This window comes from Akebia trifoliata, chromosome 7 (genome assembly GCF_017979445.1).
Source record: "Akebia trifoliata isolate Shusen 1 chromosome 7, ASM1797944v1, whole genome shotgun sequence".
NCBI lineage: Eukaryota > Viridiplantae > Streptophyta > Magnoliopsida > Ranunculales > Lardizabalaceae > Akebia > Akebia trifoliata.
Window position 1 is genome coordinate 8,801,691 of NC_141381.1, and position 21,729 is coordinate 8,823,419.

The 21,729-nt window shown below is 36.7% G+C and overlaps 1 protein-coding gene across 3 annotated transcripts in view; it reads right to left on the reverse strand.

The window, feature by feature from the left end:
• The window catches only part of LOC147398181 (serine/threonine-protein kinase 12-like), a 61,635-nt gene that overhangs the window by 28,238 nt on the left and 11,668 nt on the right, over window positions 1-21,729 (reverse strand). For all 3 annotated transcript variants that reach the window (XM_086447330.1, XM_086447331.1, XM_086447332.1), the window contains 4 exons: window positions 15,261-15,352; window positions 15,017-15,137; window positions 12,982-13,061; window positions 10,622-10,684 (listed from right to left, as the gene is read on the reverse strand). In XM_086447330.1, coding sequence (XP_086303456.1) covers window positions 10,622-10,684; window positions 12,982-13,061; window positions 15,017-15,137; window positions 15,261-15,352 — 356 coding nt within the window. The remainder of the gene's footprint in view (window positions 1-10,621; window positions 10,685-12,981; window positions 13,062-15,016; window positions 15,138-15,260; window positions 15,353-21,729) is intronic.

Sequence of the window (21,729 nt, forward strand, 5' to 3'; positions counted from 1 at the left end):
GCTTCAGATCATAAAGGGATTTGAGGAGGCGACAAACTTTCCCAGAATACTCTCCCTGAAGACGAAACCCGAGAGGGGGATCCATATAGATAACCTCAGTCAGATCCCCATTCAGAAAAGCATTCTTCACATCCAACTGGTAAAGAGGCCAGGAATGACAAGCAGCTAAAGATATGAGGAGACGGACTGTAGAGAGTTTAGCCACAGGAGCAAATGTAACACCAAAATCCTTTCTTGGAGTCTGCGTAAATCCCTTAGCAACTAGGCGGGCCTTGTATCGATTAACAGTACCATCCGCGAGATACTTGACAGTGAAAACCCATTTACAATCAACAGTCCGTTCTCCAGAAGGAAGAGGAACAAGTTCCCAGGTGTGATTTTTCTGCAAAGCATCCATCTCAGCCGTCATGGCTCCAGTCCACTTAGGATCACGTAAAGCCTCTGATACAGACCGGGGAACTCGAATAGAATCAGTAGCAGTAGTGTAGGCTTGATAAGAAGAAGAAAGGCCCTAATAAGAAACAAACTGGGCAATAGAATGATCAGTAACACACCCTCGCTTACCTTTGCGAAGTGCAATAGGTAAGTGAGAGTCAGAAATAGAAAGAATAGGTGTAAGAGTAGAAGAAGGTCCACCTAAGTCCAAGGAGGAGGTTGGCAAGTCTGGAGAGGGGTAAGGGCGACGAGAATAGACCTGAAGAGGCGGCAAAAAAGATGAATCCTGCAAAGGAGATGAAGGTGGAGAAAAAACTGGAGAGGGTAGCACTACAGAAGAAGGATCCTACAAAGATGATGTACGAAAAAAAGGAACATTTTCAAAAAATGTAACATCTAAAAAGTGAATTACACGATGAGAAATATGATCATAACAGCGATAACCTTTTGACATAGATGAGTAGCATAAGAAAACACAACGAATGGCTTTGTTATCTAATTTAGTGCGATGAGGAATCCTATCCTGAACAAAACAAGTACATCCAAAGACTCTAGGTGTAATGGGGAAAAGAGTGCTATCAGTTCGAAGAACATGAAGAGGCACTTGTCCCCCTAAGGTACGACTCAGAACGCGGTTAAGGAGAAAGGCTGCAGTGAGGACTGCCATATTCCAATATAACTTGGGAACATGCATACCTCGAAGAAGACAACGAATAGTGTTCATGAGGTGACGATTCTTGTGTTCTGCCACCCCATTCTGTTCAAGAGTGTAGGGACAAGTCAACTGATGAAGTATACCATGCTCATAAAGGTGGGATCGGACCCCACCAGAGATGTATTCCCCATCGTTATTAGACCTAAGAGATATAATTGTGATGTTGTATTAGGTCTGAATCATTTTAAGAAAATTAACAAAAATGTGGAGCACTTCAGAATGAGAACGCATCAAATAAACCCAAGTACAATGAGAATAGTCATCAATAAATGTAACATAATATCTATGACCATTAAAAGCAGTAACCGGGGAAGGTCCCCACACATCAAAATGAACTAAATCAAATATTTTATTAAATCGATGCATGCGAGGAATACAAGAGGTGCATGTATGTTTAGACAGCTCACACATAGAGTACTGAAACTTATGTCTACTACAAGATGTTTTTAAAATAGAAAATAAAGAACATAAGTGCTGAAAATTAGCATGTCCTAAGTGAGCATGCCATAAATCTAAAGTCTGAGAAGAAAAAATATGATTCTCGGAGAGTGGAAACACGGATGCCGGAGCCGTAGTATCCAAACAAGTATAGCCCATCTCTCTCATACCCCTTGCCAAAAATCCTCCTCGAAGTCAGGTCCTAAAAAATACAATGAGTAGGAAAAAAGGTTACGGAGCAGTTTAGAGATTTGGTAATACTACTCACAGACAAAAGATTATGAGATAGATTAGGAACGTGAAGCATAGAGTCAAGAGAAAACATAGAAGATAAGGGGATGGTACTCTTACTGTGGATAGGAGTAAGTGACCCATAAGCAAGGCGAACATCTTTATGGGTAACAGGAAAAATAGAAGAAGTAGAATGGTTAGACTCACCGGTCATATGATCAGAGGCACCAGAATCAATTACCCAAGTCAGAGGAGCAGAGCCAGACTGAGTAACATGGAATGCAGAAGATGTACCTGGGGGCATAGTAACTGATGGTGCAGTTGAGGATGAGTGAGTATGAGCATGGATCTGATCCCATACAATAGCAGCAATTTCAGTCTGAAGTTGTTGTAAATCAATAGTGTTAAGGGAGGCAAACGTATCAAGAGAAGGAATTGATGACAACTTTATAGTAGTATCACGAACGGTTGGTAGAGGATCGCAACAGATGGGGATAGAGCTGAAAACAACGAGATTTCTCATGTCCAATCTTCCCACAATGACTACAAGTAAGACCATTCCCTTTACCACTTCTACGGCCTCCACGACCTCGACTCCCAGATCCCTGAGTGGGAGAGTCAGAGAAATCCGAATTGACTGTTAGAGCCATCTGATCTATAGCTGGAGCAGAGAGAATGCCAGGAGTTGGAGTTTGAGAGGGAACAACACGACGACGACGCTCATTACTATCAATGGTTGCAAATATCTCAAATAATAAAGGTAAAGGAGTGGTGTTAAGGATCTAGGTCCGAAGTGCCTCATACTCAAGATGTAAACCCATAAGAAACTGGTATGTCTGATGTCGAGCAATCCTTGTAACCACATACTTGGCTGTTTCAACAGACAGTTCAGCCATAGACTCATAGTGAGAAAGCTCTTCCCAACGGGACTGGAGAAATCCAAAATAATCAGCGACGCTCTGAGTCCCTTGGGTAGCTTGGGCAATGTTTCGATAAAGTTCATAAATCCTCGAGTCGTTCCTAGCATGCGCCTATGTTTGAGTGAGAGCTGTCCATAAAGAGAAGACAGCCTCATGATACATGAACATGGTATAGATGCATTGCTCTATGGAGTTAAAAAGCTATCCAAGAATGGTACAGTTATCAACCTCCCATTGCTCAATTTTGGGATCAGTAAGGGGTGGTTTATTAATGGTGTCTGAAAGCCATCCAAATTTCCCTCTACTTCCCAAATAGAGCCGAACAGATCGAGACCATGATTGAAAATTTCGACCATCTAATAAGGCATTGGTGATTCGTTGTGCTGAGAAATTTGCTCCAAGAACAGTGTTGGAGTCTTTGGTCTCTTGATACGATGCCATTCTCAATCAAAGAAGAAAGAATCACCAAGCAATAATTGTTGTAGTCGCAAGTCAAACGAACAAAAAAAAATCAGCCTAACTGATGCCGCAAGTCTCAAATAATGATCCTAGGTGCTATTGTAGGGCTGTAACAAAGTAAATAATGACAGCAGCACAAATCTGATTGCTACTGTCGTGGAATTGCACGTGGCCCTCAAAGATAAAACTATCCCAAACAGCATTCGCAGCAAAAGACAGCAAAAATAAATAAATAAATAAAATTACACAGCAGCAACTAGGTTGGGCGGTAAAAATATTGCGATATTTTCTTCACCGAGTTTTCAAATCATCACGAAATCGAGTGAGACCACTTCCAATGTGTAGATAATTTTCATATGGACCAAATCAGACGAACAGAACTTCGAGAATCTAAATTTTTTTAATTTTTCTAAAAAACCTTTACAAATTCGATTAAGAACTCATCTAAAATTCTGGCAAAAAATACCAAAAAACACTATAAATCAGTGAGATTCAAACCATGAAATTTTCGACCAAACCCTGATGATGTCAGCAACAACTTCTGTGCTCTTCGATGGAAACGTGAAAAACAAATAAATCGAATTCCTTGGCTCTAATACCAAGAAGAATTATAGAACAGTAATTCTTAAGTCTCAAAACTGAGAGCTTGATTTATATATATATATATATATATATATATATTTGTGTAACCTAAAAAGTGAATAGACATAAATGTCCTTACAGAAATTAACATAAGCAACTACTATAAAAAACTACAGTATTTCCAATAACATAGTCTACAAAGAAGGCATACGCATGGATGAAACTAAAATTGCAGCAATAAGGGATTGGCCTTCACCAAAATCAGACTCCGAAGCTTGAAGTTTTCATGGGTTAGCATCCTTCTATCAGCATTTCATCAAGGACTTTAGCTCCATGATAGCACTTTTAACCGACACATGGAAGAACATAAAATTTACTTGGACCGATGATGCCAAATCTAGCTTTCATCTCTTAAAGGCTAAACTTACTTCCACCCCTATTTTGGGGCTTTCTTGCTTTGACAAACTATTTGAAGTCCATTGTAATGCTTCTATACATAGAGTAGGACCTATTTTATCTCAAGAAAGAAAGCCTATTGAATTCCTTAGTGAAAAGCTAACGGAGGCAAGGTAAAATTGGAGTACGTATGAACTCGAATTTTATGTCGTTGTTCATGCTCTTAAAAAGTGGAGGCATTACTTGATCTAAAATGAATTTGTGCTCTATTCGGACCATCAGGCCTAAATTCATCCAAAATCGAAGTCCGACCAGCTGCATGCATTCTTCATGGATCACCTTGATTCAAGAGTTCAACCTTACTATTCAACACAAGACTGACGTCAACAATAAAGTTGTTAATGCACTAAATTGTACTCTTTCTCACGCCTCACAAAATAAAAAAAAATTTCTCATTACTGTAAGGAGCAACGTGATAGGCTTCAACTTCCTCAAAGAACTCTACATTGATAACCCAGAATTCCAAGTTATATGAGAAAAGTGCAACTCGGGACAATGAGGTACTTCAGACTTTGTGGTTCAAGATGGGTTTCTCTTTAAAGGAGTAAGGTTATGCATTCCTAATGGTTCCATTCGTGAGCATCTTATCAAAAAGTTACATGGTGACGAACTCTCAGGATACTTTGGATGGGACAAAACCATTGCACTTGTAGAAGAATGGTACTTTTGAAAGTCCTCAAGAAAGATGTTGAAAATTTTGTTTGTCGATGCCTCATATGCCAAAAAGGGAAAGGGCAAGCACAAAACATTGATTTGTACACACCTTTACCAATCCCTAATGGCCCTTGGAAAGATCTTCCAATAGATTTTGTGCTTGGACTACCTCGAAAACAATGAGGCAACAATTCCACCTTTGTTGTGTTGATCGCTTTTCTAAGATAGCACACGTTATCCCTTGCCACAAGACTCACGATACGATAAATATAGTCAACATCTTCTTTCGTAAAGTCGTATGTCTACATGGCATTCCCAAGACCATCACTTCAGATAGTGACTCTAAGTTCTTGAGTTGGTTTTGAAAGACTTTATGGGCTAGACTGAAAACTGAACTTACGTTTTCAAGCACCGCCCATCCTCAAATCGATGGTCAAACATAAGTTGGGAGCCGTACTCTTGGGAACTTGATTCGGTGTCTTTCCGATGACAAACCTAGACAATGGGACTTGGTACTTGCACAAGCTGAATTCACTTATAATTCAGTCCCTAGTCGTTTTATTGGCTACACACCATTTCACATAGTCTATTCCAAAGCGCCTAATCATACTTTGGACTTGGTGTAACTTCCTTCTCGCTCCAACTCCAATGTAGCAATCAATGATATGATTAAGAGCCTTCACAAGCTCCACGGACAAGTGAAAAAGAACCTTGAAGTTTCTAATGAAAAGTACAACACAAATACCGATAAGCATAGACAATTCAAGAGAAATGAAGGAGACTTGGTCATGATTTATCTTAGTAAAGATTTCTTCCCTGCTGGAACTTTGAACAAGACCATGCTAAAGAAAATTAGACCCCTTCTTATCTTGAAGAATATAAACAATAACACTTATGTGGTGGATTTGCCTGATGATATGCACATATCCCCGACATTCAATGTAAAGGACATCTATCCTTACTTTTTGGAGGATGATTTTTTTACTCCTACACCAAACTCGGGGATGAGTTTTCTCAAAGAAAGGGAGCCTGATGTGGGATATATACAATCCTAGCTAGAGTTTTAGTAGGATTTTTATTTCATAGTTCTAATAGGATTTCTATTTCATAATTATGTTAGGAGTACAATTCCTTGATAATTTCTAATTTATTTTAAATTCGTTTCTATTATTAAACTATAATTAAAAGTGCTTAGAAATGTCCAATTTGATTTCTAATAGGATTTGAAAGTTAGTATTATATTATACATAGGTTAGGAATGTTAATTTTTTGTATTTTAGTAAGATTCTAAGTTGTTATGATGGAGTTATCTATATAAGGAGCTCCAAATCCGAAAATTAACAAGAAATAATAATCAATTCAATTATCTTTTCTATCTTAATTAGTTTTTAGCTTTATGTTTTATTTTCTTTTAAACTATTGCTTGTTTATCAATTGAATCTATTGATTCAAATTGATTTCAAGTGTTCCATTGAAGACAACCTATCGAATCTATTGATTCACACACTTCCGCTACATCGGCTGATGACTTAATGTTTTTCTTCAAGGGTAACGAGAAATCTTCTAAGGCAGTGCAAGTGGCGCTTAATTGGTTTGAGGACTTTGTTGGGCTCCATATGAACGAAAGCAAGAGTAGCCTTTTTTTTCTGGAATCAGAGATGCCACGAGAGACAAAATCAAAACAATCTTACAAATGAGAGAATATTCTCCTAGTCAAATATTTGGGATTGCCCCTGATAACAACCAAGCTGAGGTACGAAGATTGCAAAGACATCATTGACAAGATCACTACAAGAAACCCGTCCGGGAAAGCCAGATTCCTCTCCCTTGTTGGTAAAACTCAACTGATAAAATTGATGTTGTGTAACACTCAGGTGTATTGGACTAATGTCGAAATGCTTCCCAAAAAAGTAACCAACGAAATCTAGAAGTTGTTTTCTTGGTTCATGTGGACCAGTGCGAGCATGGAAAAGAAATTTTATTCTGTGAGCTGAGATAGAATGGCTGCAGGTAATGAAGAAGGAGTTCTTTGGTTTTATCGACCTTCACAACAGAAATATAGATAGGATTGCAAGACAGATTTGGGCCATTGGTACAAGGAAAGATAGCAATTGGGTGCAATGGGTTTATAAAAACCTCACAAAAAATCAGCACTTCTTGACTATACCAATCTCTGTGAGTGCTTCTTGGATGTGGAGGAAAATTCTTCAACGGAGAGAATCTATGTCCAATCTTCTGTTGCATTGGATTGGGAATGGGCGAAATACCTCCCTTTGGCATGGCCCTTGGCACACTAGTGGCATCTTATTATCGAGGTTTCAATAGCAACTCCGCTACGACTCTATCCTGAACAAACAAGCATTGGTGAGCCACCTAATCAGACACAATCGGTGGATTGCCCCCACATTTATAGAAAATCTTGAAGATTTTTGGGTTGAGCTCCAAACATAGAAATAGAAAGACAATGACAAGGTCATTTGGAAAGCTGACCCAAAGGGAACCTTCACCTCCAATTCGGCACTGAGATCCATAACCCCCAAAAGGCGACACGTAGAATGGCACCCTTTAGTGTTGTTCCCAGGTAGAATTCACAGACACAGTGCTATAACTTGGCTCCTCATTAGCAAAGGCTTGAAGACCCAATCTAAATTGATGAGAAGAGGCATCATGAGTAGCTCAGTTGTCCATTTCTGCAGAAAGAACCGGAGGAAGAGGATTATCTTTTCCTCAGCTGTGATTTCTCTTTCAATTTTATGGCAGAGAATATAGAAGACCTCTCACATCTTCAGAAACAACAAATCTTGGCAAGAAGAAATTACTTGGATGCTTGCTAACTTTAAGGGGAAAGGCCTTGTTTCCTATATAAAAAAGCTAGCCGTCAATGCATTCATCTATCATTTGTGGATTGAAAGATGCAAGTGAATCTTCCAAAACAGCTACAAGCCAGTGCAGCTTCTTGAAATGTTCATTTGCAAAGATGTGCGAGAGAGAGTGATGAATTCAGGTATCAAAATAGAAGACTGTAGTCAGAATAGAGAGTTCCTTCTCTCTTGGAACATCCACCTAGATTGTCATCACAAAATTCTTATCTCCTGTCATTGGATTAGACGTCCGGAGAATTTTTCATGCTTAACATAGACGTCTCTCTGCGAGGTATGTTCGGAGGAGAAGGTGCCATCATTAGAGATCACCACAGCCAAGTGTTACCTAGTATGGCCACTTGCAGCACTAGGAAGACTATCCTTCACCATGAACTTCAAGGTATCTTCCAAGGCATATCTTTGGCTCTTGCCAGTGACTCCTTACACCTAAAAGTGAGATCTGATTCTAAGATTGTTATTGAATGTATCAACAACATCTCAGAAATCCCTTGGGCTGTTCTTAGAGAAGTCAAAAAGATCCATCACATCATGCAACAATTTACAGAAGTAGACATTCTGTTACAGAGAAGGCAACAAGGCTGTGGACTTCCTTTCCACAGTGCTTCATCATGCCTTGGTTGTTTCTTTGTCTCCAAATGATTTCCCTTTGAAGCTAACATAAATTGTAATAAAGGATGCTTTTGGGCACTCCTATGTTAGAATCTAACCCTTTGGGGCTTTCTAGTTGGGGGAGTCTACCTAAACCCTCTTAATTTCTGAAAAACAAAAACTCAAAATTCTGGAGAATTGTATTAATGACCGCAATAATAATCAAAGCATTGAACAAAAGAAATATATATATATATATATATATATGACTCAGACCCTAATCTATTCTCAACTATTGATCAATCCATGGCTGGGATTTAACTTGGACTCAATTAAACACATAAAATAAATGGTGGACACTACTTAAAGAGGTTGTCGGCCACCAACTAAATAAAATAACTCTTAAAATCTGGCCCAAGGGTTCCAAAATAACCAAACTAAACAGAAACATAAAACATAGCCTAGATCTAACTAAATCCAGCCAATGTGTGCCACTCTAATAAGGCCCAATGGTCTCCCCTCGCTCCAATCGCAGCCCACATGTGCTCTTCAATGTGGAGTATTCATGAAAGATTGCATGTGGGATGTTCTGCCTCCCAAAGACATGAACCAATCTCATGTACATGTCATCCATTCACAAGGAAATGGGTATCGTCCTCCTCTGATGTATTTAAAAGTTGAGTCGACTGTGATGTCCTCACCAATCACAGTTGGAGAAAATCCTTCCTAGCTCTATATCAAAAGAGCAAGGAAATTTTTTTTTTTCAAGGAATAAACATATATGACAATATTATGATAAGCTTGAGTGGAGTTTCCTCAACTCAAGGAAGCGAAAACTGGGGTACTCAAATGAATTCATGAAACTTATTAATGGGTGCTTATTGTAAGCCTGGTTCTATGTAATGATCAATGGTTTGGCTCACAAGTAATTTATAAGCTCTAGAGGTCTTGGCAAGGTGATCTTCCATCCCCCGCTCTTTCCATCATTGCAGAAGAAGAGCTAAGTAAGGGTTTTTGAACAGACAGGTTGAAATAAAAAATTTGGAAAGATTCGATGGCTCTAGAAGCAGTATATTTCCTACCCACTTATTAGATGCTGATGACCTATTAGCTCTTACCAAGGTGTCAAAGAATTCACTAAGGAATCTTAAAGATTTCTTAAAGCTTTAAGAAATGGCTTTGAGCCAATCGGAGAATATCGGAGAAAAAAAAAGTTTTTGTCCAAGGAAAAGAACTTCAAAACATGTTATTTTTAGTGGTAATAGAACATGTCTTGTGAAGGGTAATTGGTCAGGTGATGCTCCTCTAATCGATTGGTTTCATAATGTTTTCCAAGACTTCAAATTTTTTAATTTTAAAGGGATGAGAGTTGGGATCTAATCAGAATAAGGATAGATAAATGATGATGTTTCTGTAGCAACCTTCTTCGTTGGGAGTGTTCTCATCTAATTCGGTTCGGCAAGCAACCAGCAAAGAGGGTTTAGCTAATAGAAGTTGGAAGCATTTATGGAAGATGAAAGTGACCATGAAAATGAAGCTTCTTCTATGAAAAATATTCATGGACCATGCCTGGTGGACTAGATCCGAAAGAAAAGAGGAGCTCAAATCGCATCTAGGTGTGTTATGTGTGGCAAGGCTGAAGAATCTATTCCGCATTTATTCTTTGAATGCCCATTTCCTAGAAAGATTTGGGAGGGATTGAGCGCTACTTTGAAAATAAAAAATAAAACAGTGGTCCCTAAATTTTCTTGTTGGCTTTTTTTTAAATTGGGGTTTTAAATCTAAGCTTAGCCAAATGCAAGATGGCCCCTTCGATTGCCTTTCCATCATTTGGATTTCAATAAACTTGGTGATTTTTTAAGGTGACAAAGTTGATGGGTGAAGGCTTGGCATCTTATTGTGGAATGTTTTGTATTGCCTCAAATTTTTTTAGGGACATGGTGACCGAGCCAAGCTAGGGATGATTGGAATTATTCCTCGAGCCCACAAGCGGACGATCGTTAAGTTTATCAGATGGAGTAAACCTTCAACTGGTTGGGTAAAGCTAAATATCAATGAAACCATGCTGATGATGATTTTGCAAAATGGGAGCCAGATCTAGACATTCTAAAATTTTTGTAAATGATTCAAATTTGCCTTCCAATGTTAGGAAGCCTCTATGTACAATATCTTACATTTACTATGAACAAAAAGACAAAAAGATGTGCAGATAATTCAAATCTGAATTCAAGAAAATTATAAAAACAGAAAATAAAACTCACCTAGGACTCAAATTATTATGAACAATGGGGTAAGGTTTGTGCCCATGAAGATAATTCATACCCCTGCAAATTGAGTTATATGTTAAATATCACATACCATAAGATAAAAAAGGTAATAAAAAAAAACTAAAAAATAAAAATAAAAGGAATCACCATCATAATCGGTGATTTAAAAAGTACAACTCAAGGGGAGGTGCACATGTCATGACTTGAGACTTAAGCCTCAACTAGAATAAGGAGCTTAAGGCTCACCTAGAACTTATTTGGATGTACTTAAAAAAGTAACATTTTTTACTTTTGAAAATTGAAAAGTATAAAAGTTTGTTTGGATTAATTTTAGAAAACTAATTTTATAAAATAAAAATCCTAACATTTTGAAAAGCAAAAAGGAAACTACTTTTCAATTTCTTCCACAGTTAACTTCTACTTTCTATCCAAGCAGGCCCCTAGTCAAAGCATGAGCCTAGAGGCACAACGGATGAAGCATAGTCAAGGCTTGTGAACAATGATTAGGCCAACAAGCATTTAATTGATCACTTTTTATTCTTACCCCTGACCTTAACACCCTTCCCCATCATGTTAATTATCGAAAGTGATCTGAAAGAAGATGATTTAGGTCATCTTCTACTTCTTTTCTGGGAGAAACTTCAAAACTCAATTCATTTGCCCCAGATTTCTCATTGTGGGAAGATTTGTTCCTTGTGCTGCCATCTCTCTTCTGATCACTGTCCTGTTACTTTTTATGGATCCCTTGCAATGGTACACTCCAAATGCGCATAATCAACCCAACTATTTAAGTTTTAGAGGTAAGAACTTATAAAACTCACTTCTTCCCCTTTTGTTAAGGAATATGTCCAAATTCACATTTTTTTCTTTTTTATCTTTTGGTTTGAAAAACAACAGAAACACAAAAGTATTCAATGAATAATGAAGTATTTAACATTTTTCTATTCTCCCATAACAATATACACACATACATATATCTGCGACGCAAGGATTATTTTCAAGTAGTGTTTTCGGATGCTAAGGCAAAAGTCTCCCATGTATGGAATTTATTAACCAAAATATGGAAAGAAAAAAAAAACTGCATTATTCGTAGAAATTGAATATTGGAAACCAATCAATCAATGAAATTTAATGTAATTTTATCAATTTTCAGTTATTGAAACACTTTTTCATCTGTTTTTTACTAGTGTAATTATGTTTTTGTTGACAAGTTCAACATCTTACAAAGTTACATACTACAAAGTACTGACTACCTACACCAATAAGAACAGTAAGAAGTGAGGAAGACGAAGTGAAAACAATATAGATACATAATCCTAAAGCAAAAGACGTATGCCACAGTTACTCAGGTATGCCACAGTTATGCCTCATGCATTTTTGTGATAATACATCACACTTCACGGTGTTTTGACCATGCCTCACCCTGAAATGCACCTGAGGCCTATGTTTTTTACGCCTTTAAAAACTATTCTAATACCTAGAAGAAAAAAAAAAGATTACAGATAAAAAATTAAAGTAAAAAAGATTGATCTTAGACACAGAGGCCAAGTATTACTATTATCTAGATATTCTAAAGAGTCAATATACCTTGCTATCGTGAGAAAGCTATAATTTGAGTTGGTATAGGCTTGGCAAACAATCTACTTCATGTGGGAGGTAATAAGCACAGAGAATAATGTTGAAATTGGATGCAATAAGAACTGTATTAAATTGATATAATTATATGAACTCATGAACCATAATAAGGTTTCTATAGAAATGTACAACAAGACAAAATAGAAAGAAATCGTGAGTAAAAGAAAAGCCTAAGTAAGAGATGAGAATCATAATTAGAAGACACTACTTTATACTAATCCCTAGATAGATTCCTAACTTAATCATAGTGCCAATGATGAAGAAATACAGAAAATACAATATTGTGCATTCATGGACCTTATTACAATGCTCCCTTTTTCTTACTAGGAGGAACACCATAAGTCAAGTGGTTTATACTATCTCCTTTGTTTTATGCTGAGCAAGCAAGGGATTGAATTAATGATGACTTATAAATATACAAAATTCAAAGGCACACTGCCTACATATCCATCTAGTGGCAACACAAATCTAGGGTAAATGATGATTTCCCAAAAATAGCAGCTTTAAACTGTTTTTGATAATCAAAAAACATTATGGACAACCATGATCGTGCAATATGGTAAGACTGGAAATCAGACCATTACCTTCAATGGCTTTTAAAATATGTTTAGTCTAACAGATGAAAGGAACACAATATATAAAACCTAATTAAGTTATCCATTCATCAAGCACAATCAATTCTATGAAGAGAGAAATGGAAACTAATAAAGACACATTACCTAGCAATATCAAGTGCATAGCGTATAGATGTAGGCAAGTCGAGCCGAACTTTTTTGGTGAGAATATCATGTAGATTCCCCTACAATGCCACATGAAGAATCAATGTTGACAATAGTAACCAAGAAGTCCATAAAATCTAAATAGAATGAGAGTAGAAAGAGATATTCTGCCGTAGTAAAATTGCTGATGGAGCCTAAGTGACTCATCTTAGCTGAATCGTTACGGCAATGAACATCTACCATGTCAAAGCATGTCTTGCTCACATTCCATAAACTTCACAGAATAAGGCATAAAGATGCAGTAGACCTAAATCATACGTTACAAAAGTCAAATTATGTGCTTGTCATACGTGTTTTTGGCGACTCTTTCTACCACTGTAGATTGATTTACTGTTTCAAGAAGAGTAAAGACAACAGTTTCCATAAGATATAATACATATCTGAAGCTTACATTAATGGGTAAAAATTTTAATGCGTAAGGTAATAACCATTAGGCTCACTTCAGTTTGCAGCATGTAGTTTTTTGAAAACATTTTTGGGTAAAATGGCTTCTAGGGAATGTTTGATTGCACGGTAAATCTGCTTGACAAATCGTTTGCATTGAAAATGCATGATTGCACACATCAAAGAATATTATAATTATGTGATGCAAGGAATGATTTTCCCACGAATATAGTTTGTCTGCTTCCGCAGCAAATCATTTCTCCACTTCCCCTCTCATTTTTCCATGAGATATCACTCTTTTTCGCTGGATCTTAATAGCCAACTGTAATTGCTTCATTTTATCAACTCTTGGAAAGAACTGTGTCACCATCTGTTGGAAAACTTAATTTAACCCTATCTTGCTTTTTTATATGTAATATTTTCCTTTCTTTTTCTTTTGTATATTTGTATATTCACTCATAAATTTTTTTAAATTCTAGAAAACCATTTACTAGACATACTTATGCTTCATGCTTCTAGTGATCAAACTTATTTAACTCCCTTCTCTTTCTAGAGGCACTAGTTTATCAGGAATGTTCCATTTTCTTTGAGCTTTACCATGTTTATTTTCAGTTTTGCATCAGTGGCTAAGCATGATTAAAATTATACAAAATGCATACATTCTCTTTGGATTTTGCATGCACGAATTATGGATTATTTATCGTATTTTAAGATTAATGTATGCAATTCAACAAAGAATAGCTAGTATCAAGTATTTGCAAGGACTTTCAAGCAAGAAAGTAGATCTAAAATAAAAGGGTAATTTAGTAATACGCCCAATGAAACTAGCGATATTAGGTTTACCACCCGACTCCCCACCCACCTGAAATGCAAGATTAGGTTTACCCCCTAGATCGAAAGTCAACATTGCCTTTGTTGATGATTTATTAAAGGTAAAATTTTGATATTTTTCAGAATGCCCTTCAAAAGCTTAAATTACTAAATCAAAATTTGAGAAAATTTAAAATTTCACTGTTATATCTTCAACAAAAAGCAATATTGATTGTTGGTCAAGGGGGACCTAATCTTGCGTATTACAGTGGTGTAAACTTAATATTACAGTTAGAATAGTCCCACATCGCCTAGGTACTACTGGGAGGTGTAATATATAAAGCGGGGGCAACCCTCTTCTTGCAAACCGGTTTTGTGAGGATGAGTTAGGCCCATGGGCTTTAATATGGTATCAGAGCAGGTAACCTCAAGGATAGGTGGGGTTAGTATCTCAAGCCCTGTGTGGAGGGGGAGAGCCGAGTGTCTCCAACCCTGTCGCTTAGGGGGAGTGTTAGAATAGTCCCACATCGCCTAGGTACTATTGGGAGGTGTAATGTATAAAGCGGGGTTAACCTTCTTCTTGCAAGCCGGTTTTGTGAGGATGAGTTAGGCCCATGGGCTTTAACAATTACCATTTTCACAGGGGGCATTACTAAATTACCAAAAATAAAAAACCATTTTCTAAACTAGGTTTTTCATAATGAGCAAAATAAAGTATGGATGTGCGTCCAGAAAAAAAATCTTACAATGACATGAAAAACAGGTAATTTGTGGGACATACTTTTGGTAAATATTCTGTAATTAGAATCATTTCCTCCCCCTGTACAATAGACCCAAGAAATTGCAAGATGTTGGGGTGTCGAAGTTCCTTCAGAAGAGTATTATCCATAGCAGATAGTATCCTGCATTATTTAATTCAAAGTCAATCTCAAATATTATCTGAGTAGACTTATTGAACTTGAAACTTATATCAATGAATTTACAACAAAAAAAAAAAAAAAAACAGTAAATAGAATGAAACATACATTTTTACCGGGTAATAAATGTGTCTTTTAATTATTGTTTTAACAACCCATGTACCAAGCCACTTGACTGTTTCAGATTCACCAAAGAGTCCCTGGAAAGAAAATAATATTAGAAATCTATTTATTTCCCAAGCCATTGAACAAATAACTAAGGTTTGCCTTAATTGCAATATGAAGTATGAATAATTGGAAGAACTAAAAAAATGTTAAAGAAATCAATGGTTTATTCAATAGAAGCAAAAGAAACAACCATTCTCTAGATGTAAACAAAATACGCAGATTTCTGGATGGAACAACTCTTAACACTCCATGCCATCAAAGAATTGAACAAGATCAAAAGTTAACAAGCTAGGAATTTTTTTCCTTCAATGTAGGAGGACACACATAATTAGTCAACAAATAAGAGATCCATCAACGTATTTATAGAAAGTCCTCCATGGAGAATAAGAAAATCTTCTTTGACCACCTGATGCATCAAGAATAATTCTATTTGGGGAACTAGTTAAATATTCTGAACTCTACTATTTCATAATTTCTCAAGAAAATAGTTGCCAAAATCACCTGTAAGAACCCTTTGTGAGAAAGGTTGTCTTGGTTATGATTCTCAATAGTGATCATTTCATCACAAATAGACATGGTATGTGTAAGATCAGGAAAATGTAAAATTATTATTCATTCATCTAATTCTTTGGTGATGCCCAAGTTTCTAGTACTGGATTTGGTAACAAAAGTTCCTGGTATCTTTGGGGTTTTCAACAGGTATTTTTCATGTTCATCACTTTCTCTCAAATATTTATATTTCATAGCAACCAAAGAAATTAAATGCAACTCTCCTTAATTGTGTACTAACAAGAACTATAGTTATGCCATTCTAATAAGACTTTTTTTAATTTTTTTATCGATAAAGATAATTTTATTAAAAAGAAAAAGAAAAGAAAGAGGTCGAGGGGGCAACCCAAACAACAAGGAAAACAATCAAAGAGAAAAAGAACAACAAAAACGCCAAACAAGCTACTCAAGCGCCAGCTAACAATGAAATCTTCAAAGAAAACCCCTTTGAATTCCTTATAAAGTTTGCTATAGGAGAAAAAGAAGGCCATGATCAATAAAACCAAGTCTCCAAACTCAAAAACCTTCTCCCTCAAAAATACGACTATTACGTTCTTTCCAAATACCCCAACAAATTGCAAACAGTGCCAAGTACCAAAAAATCCTCTTAGATAAAGAAAACAAACTTCCTCAAGCAAGCCACAAATTCAATAACGACTTAACCGGATGAGGAAAACAGCCCACTAAACCCAAGAAAGATAAGAAGTGTGACCAAATCTGACGAGCAACCCGGCAATGAAGGAATAAGTGATCAGAAATTTCCACACACAACTACACATACAACACTGATTTGGAGAAATGAAGCCTATTCTAATTAATTGGTCCAAGTTTGGTGATCTCACTAAAGTCGCCAACCAAATAAAAGCTGAGATCTTTGAAGGCACTTTGCCACCCCTAAAAAACATGTGAGGGAAAGTCGTCGAGCTCTTTGTTGCAATGGTGTGGTACATTGATTTGACATAGAACCTCCCATCCCTTGCACCATTCCACAATCTACGATCATCTAAAGTAGCCTCTGTGTGACTATTCTCCACCAAAAGGTCAAATTCTCCAAACTTTCCAACTCCCAATCATTAAAGGCCCTTCTAAACCCAAAGTCCCAATTGATCTCCCCATTCCCAATGGTTCTAAAAAGAGAAATTACTTAATTATTTTTCAAATACAAATCGAAAAGGTCCGGGAAAAGTTCCTTAAGTGGTCCATCCCCACACCACTAATCCTCCCAAAATCTCACCTTAATCCTTCTCAACCTTGAATTCCACATTTTTCTTATATAAAGGAAGTCTTCTTAAGATATGTTTCCACACCCCACAATGAAACAGCCCTCTAGCCGCTTTCCCATCCATTCTCACTCACCCATATTATTTCACAATTACTCTCCTCCAAAGACTCTCACCCTCCTCCCCAAACCTCCATAACCACTTACCCAACAAAGATGAATTCATTAATTTAAAATTTCTAAAACCCAAGCCACCATTCTTCTTAGGCAAACACAACTTTCTCCAACACACTCAATGATTTTTCTTCATTCCATCCTTATCATGCCAAAAGAAATCACAACAAATTTTATCTAATTGCAATTCGACACTAACTTAGCAAAGAGAACATCGAGAGAAAATAGATAGGGATGCTAGCCAACATACTCTTGATGAAAGTATTTTTTCCCCTTTCGATAGAAACTTGGCCTTCAACCTACTTAACCTACTCTTCACCCTTTCAAGCATTGGCTCCCAGATTTCCTTACTTCTATACCCCACTCCCAAAGGAAGACCCTATTACGTGGATGGAAAAACCCCAACTTGGAAACAATAGAAGCTATCGCTACCTCCACCCCTTCCACATTGCCAATCGTAAAATTTTACTCTTACAAAGATTTACTGAAATGCCAGAAATTGCCTCAAAACAACCAAGAATACCACTCAAAAAAATATAATTCCCTCAGTGAATAGTCCAAGAAAATCAAGGCATCATTCGCAAACTAAAGATGCGAAATCAACTAACCACCCACCCCAACTATGAAACCTGAAAGCTCACCAATATCCACTGTCTTGGACAACATCCTCCCTAAGGCTTCCATAACTACCACAAACAAAAAAGGTGACAACAAGTCTCCTTGTCTTAGCCCCTTTGAAATTCTAAAATAACTTGTTGGAGACTCATTCACCATAATCGAGAAAGTAGGGGTGGAAATGCATTTCATAATTCACCGAACCCACTTTTCACCAAACCCCATTCTCCTCGAAAAATACTTCACAAAATTCCAATTAGCATGATTGTATGCCTTTTCCAAATCAATTTTACACACAAATCCCAGAACCTTTGATTTTCTTCACAAGTCAATGCATTCATTCGTTCTAAGCACACCATCTAAAATCTATCTCCCTGCCCTTGAGCCAAACCGATGATGTTGCCAAGCACCATCTTTAGCCTAGAAGCCAAAAGTTTCAAGATAATCTTGTACATCGAACTCACCAAACTACTTGGTTTAAAATCCAAAATATCTTCTACTCCTATGACCTTTGGAATCAAAGCAATGAAGGTGCAATTTGAACCCAAATCCAAGAAACCTTCCCTGAAAAAATCATCCAAAGTAGCCATCACTTCCTCTTTTACAGTCTCCCAACAAACTTTGAAAAAAACCTTATAGAGAAATAAAAGAAAGGGGTTCTACCTCGTCATCACCATCAAATCCTTGCCCAAAATTCTGGGGTCGACTGAATAAATCTTGTTCTTCAATTTAATTTTACCTAAAGCAAAGCCTTCTATTAATTTTAGTGTATATAGAGTATTTTACCTGCCCAAAGAAATGAAGAAATCGGCAGTAGGAAGGGTTATGGCTGACATTTATGGTAAAGGTGTGGCAATTGCTAAAATGATATATGACAGCAAAGACATATTTTCTATAGTTATATCCAAGGGAGATTTGAATTGATGGAGCTGCAAAATTGTATAGAACTGAAAAGAAACCATCATAGATGTCATAATTGGCTCTACGAGATTGTTGTGATTTGCTCTAACAGAAATGGACAATAGTGATCATTACAACTCAGGCTGATAGATGTTGAAGGATCAAAAGGGGGTCATATCGGTGGCGATGCTGGAGTAACAAGTGTTGATGGAAACTTTGGGATCTATTGTAATCGATATCTAGATAATCAAGTATGATATCGTACAATGGATACAAGGATCCCCAAATATAAATTGTAGTTGATGTTGAGGATCACATATGTTCTAAATGAGGTTTGTGAGTCCTGATAGATCAAACAGCTAGACAACTTTTAGGAGGACGCCTCACGAGCTCCTAATCCAAACTTCTAAATCGTTTGCTTGGTTGCTTATTCACTTGAAACTCTATTTAACTCGATGCAATTAAAGTTTTGTATCATTTCAGAATGATTCATTCGAGACATCCTAGTTTCAATTGAGACCAAATTGAAACATTGATCCAAAAACATTGAAGGCTTCGGATTCTTGGAATGTTTTGGTAAAGACTGTCTCGATTTTTCTCCTGACCGAAACATTGCCTTGAGACAAGATTTTAAACCTTGCAGGAACACTGAGTTTCTATAGAAACTTAAATGAATTTCAAATAAAAGAAAACCCGCTTAACCGTGATCTATCCCAACTTTAAAAAAATACCATTTGATTCTAGAAAATACCATTTGGCATTATAAACCATATTAAATGTATTTCCTAATCTCTAGAACAAGCTTCCATACTGAAAAAAATCTAGGGTCTCCTATTTCTCATTTCCGAAGAAAAAATATGAAGATAAGTAAAAAGAAATGCGACAAAGTGTTTGGAAAACTTGGACACCTCTAAGGGGTTGCAAAATAATCAACCTCTCTCGGGAAATAAATATAACCTTATGTAGACATAGTTTGCATATTTGGAAGCATGAATAAGATTTACTATGGAAATCATAAAGTTTCCCTATTCTATCCACAAAGAAATAGTCGACCTTTCCTGCTTAATATCATCTCCTTTTAGCAAGTAGTATCATCCTCTATCTTCTTTGTAGAGGTAAGTTCGATACTTTCCTTGGAAGAGAATCATTCAATTGAAAATATTTCATCTTGAGAGTGTTACTATTATGAGAGTATTGTAAGTCTCTGAAAGAGGAAAGTCCGTCAATGTGGGGAGAAGAAGAATACTCCTTGATATAGCAAAAGGAGATGGAATATGGTTGGACCATGTGAGACGTCCCATCCTATGAGGTGTGTAGGTTCATGATCCCATGCATGAGATTGCATAGGCAGTCTCGTGGGAGTGCTAGACCTTCCTTGAATGAGGCTGATGGACAGCTTGATAGAGCATTGGATAAACTGCTACCACACAAGAGGCTACATAGGCAATCTAGTGGAGTGTCAGACGAATTCTAGCTTTTGTTAGAACATATGATTTTATTAACCATGATTTAAAGCTACTACTGTCTCAAAATGTTACTACCGAGACATTCCAATTTCAATCGAGACCAGAATAAAACATTGACATCGAAACATTCAAGGTTTTGGGAATATTTTGTGCTATATTTCATATTGCTTCAATGCTCAATGAAGATAGTCAAGGTTTTTCTCCTAAAAGGGACATTGCCTCGAGACAATATTTTAAATTTGGTTCCAACATACATCACAATCTTCCATTGGTGATGAGATACACCGATGATGAATCTAACATATCTCATGCATCATATTATATTGAATCAAATGCTCTACTAAGATCTTGTTTCATTTTGAATTTTCTTAAGGACTAGATTTATAAAATTAATGGTTAGTTAGGGAGAGACAATCTAGATTTAGACAGCCTTGCCATAGTCTGCCAAAACATCCATTCCATGCACCTCTGATGGCCAGTGCTTGAGAAGATGACCAAACTGCACCTCTCAATCCATGCACCCAAAAACACCAAGATCTCTCGCAAGATCAGATTGACGATATGGTTTCTTGGACTCCTCTCCCAAAAAATCTATAATGGACTCAGAATGCAGGTGGATGACCTAATCATGATAGGTAGTACTATTGACCTTTTCGGGGTCTTTTCATGGGATAGAAGCACTAAAGCTCACTTCTAGCATGTATGTTATAAAACGACAATTCATCAACGACATCCTTGCTAAATTTGATGACAAGAAGCTAGCTTATGGCGATCATTTAGCAAGCTTAAGCCACTTCAAGATGTTAAAAAATCAGTTTTTTAATCCATTATGCGAGCATCATGAAGTCTCGAGCTATGTGCCTTCAAAAAGAGTAGCTAAGCTAGAAAGGTCTTTTCCCTTGGTGATAAGTATTGAATCCTAAGCCACGGGACGAAAATAGCTTAAAATTTTAAAATAAACTTTATAAGTACTTAAATATCACGTAATGGATGAAAATGACAAAATTTTGTAATTCCGATCCACACAACAACATAATTTTGTTTAGGATTTTGTCATCATTCCAATTATCTTTCCATTAGATAGGATTTTATTGACTCAAACACTTCTTTATAGAAAAAATTAAGATTCATTGTGGTCAAACTTCCTTCCTACTAATTTAGAAATTCTTCTCAGATACAAGGAAATTATCAGCTCCAGAGCTGCAGGTATTAGTTCTTAAACAAGTGATCAAAATGATTTTAGAATATCCACAGAGCTAGGTAAGGTTCATCAAATTCCATTTGTATCAATACTGCTAAATTTATTTTTGTTTGTTCTTGAAATAGAAACCGTTCCTTCTATTCTTGAATAGCTTTCTTTAAAAAGACTTTCTTCCTCAATGAAGGTATTATTGGTAAAAGATATGATTTCCGAGATGGCAACTAAGAGCCTAAAAAGGAGGGGAAGGGTTGGCGTAGGCAAAGCATGTCTGTGCGGCCTATGATC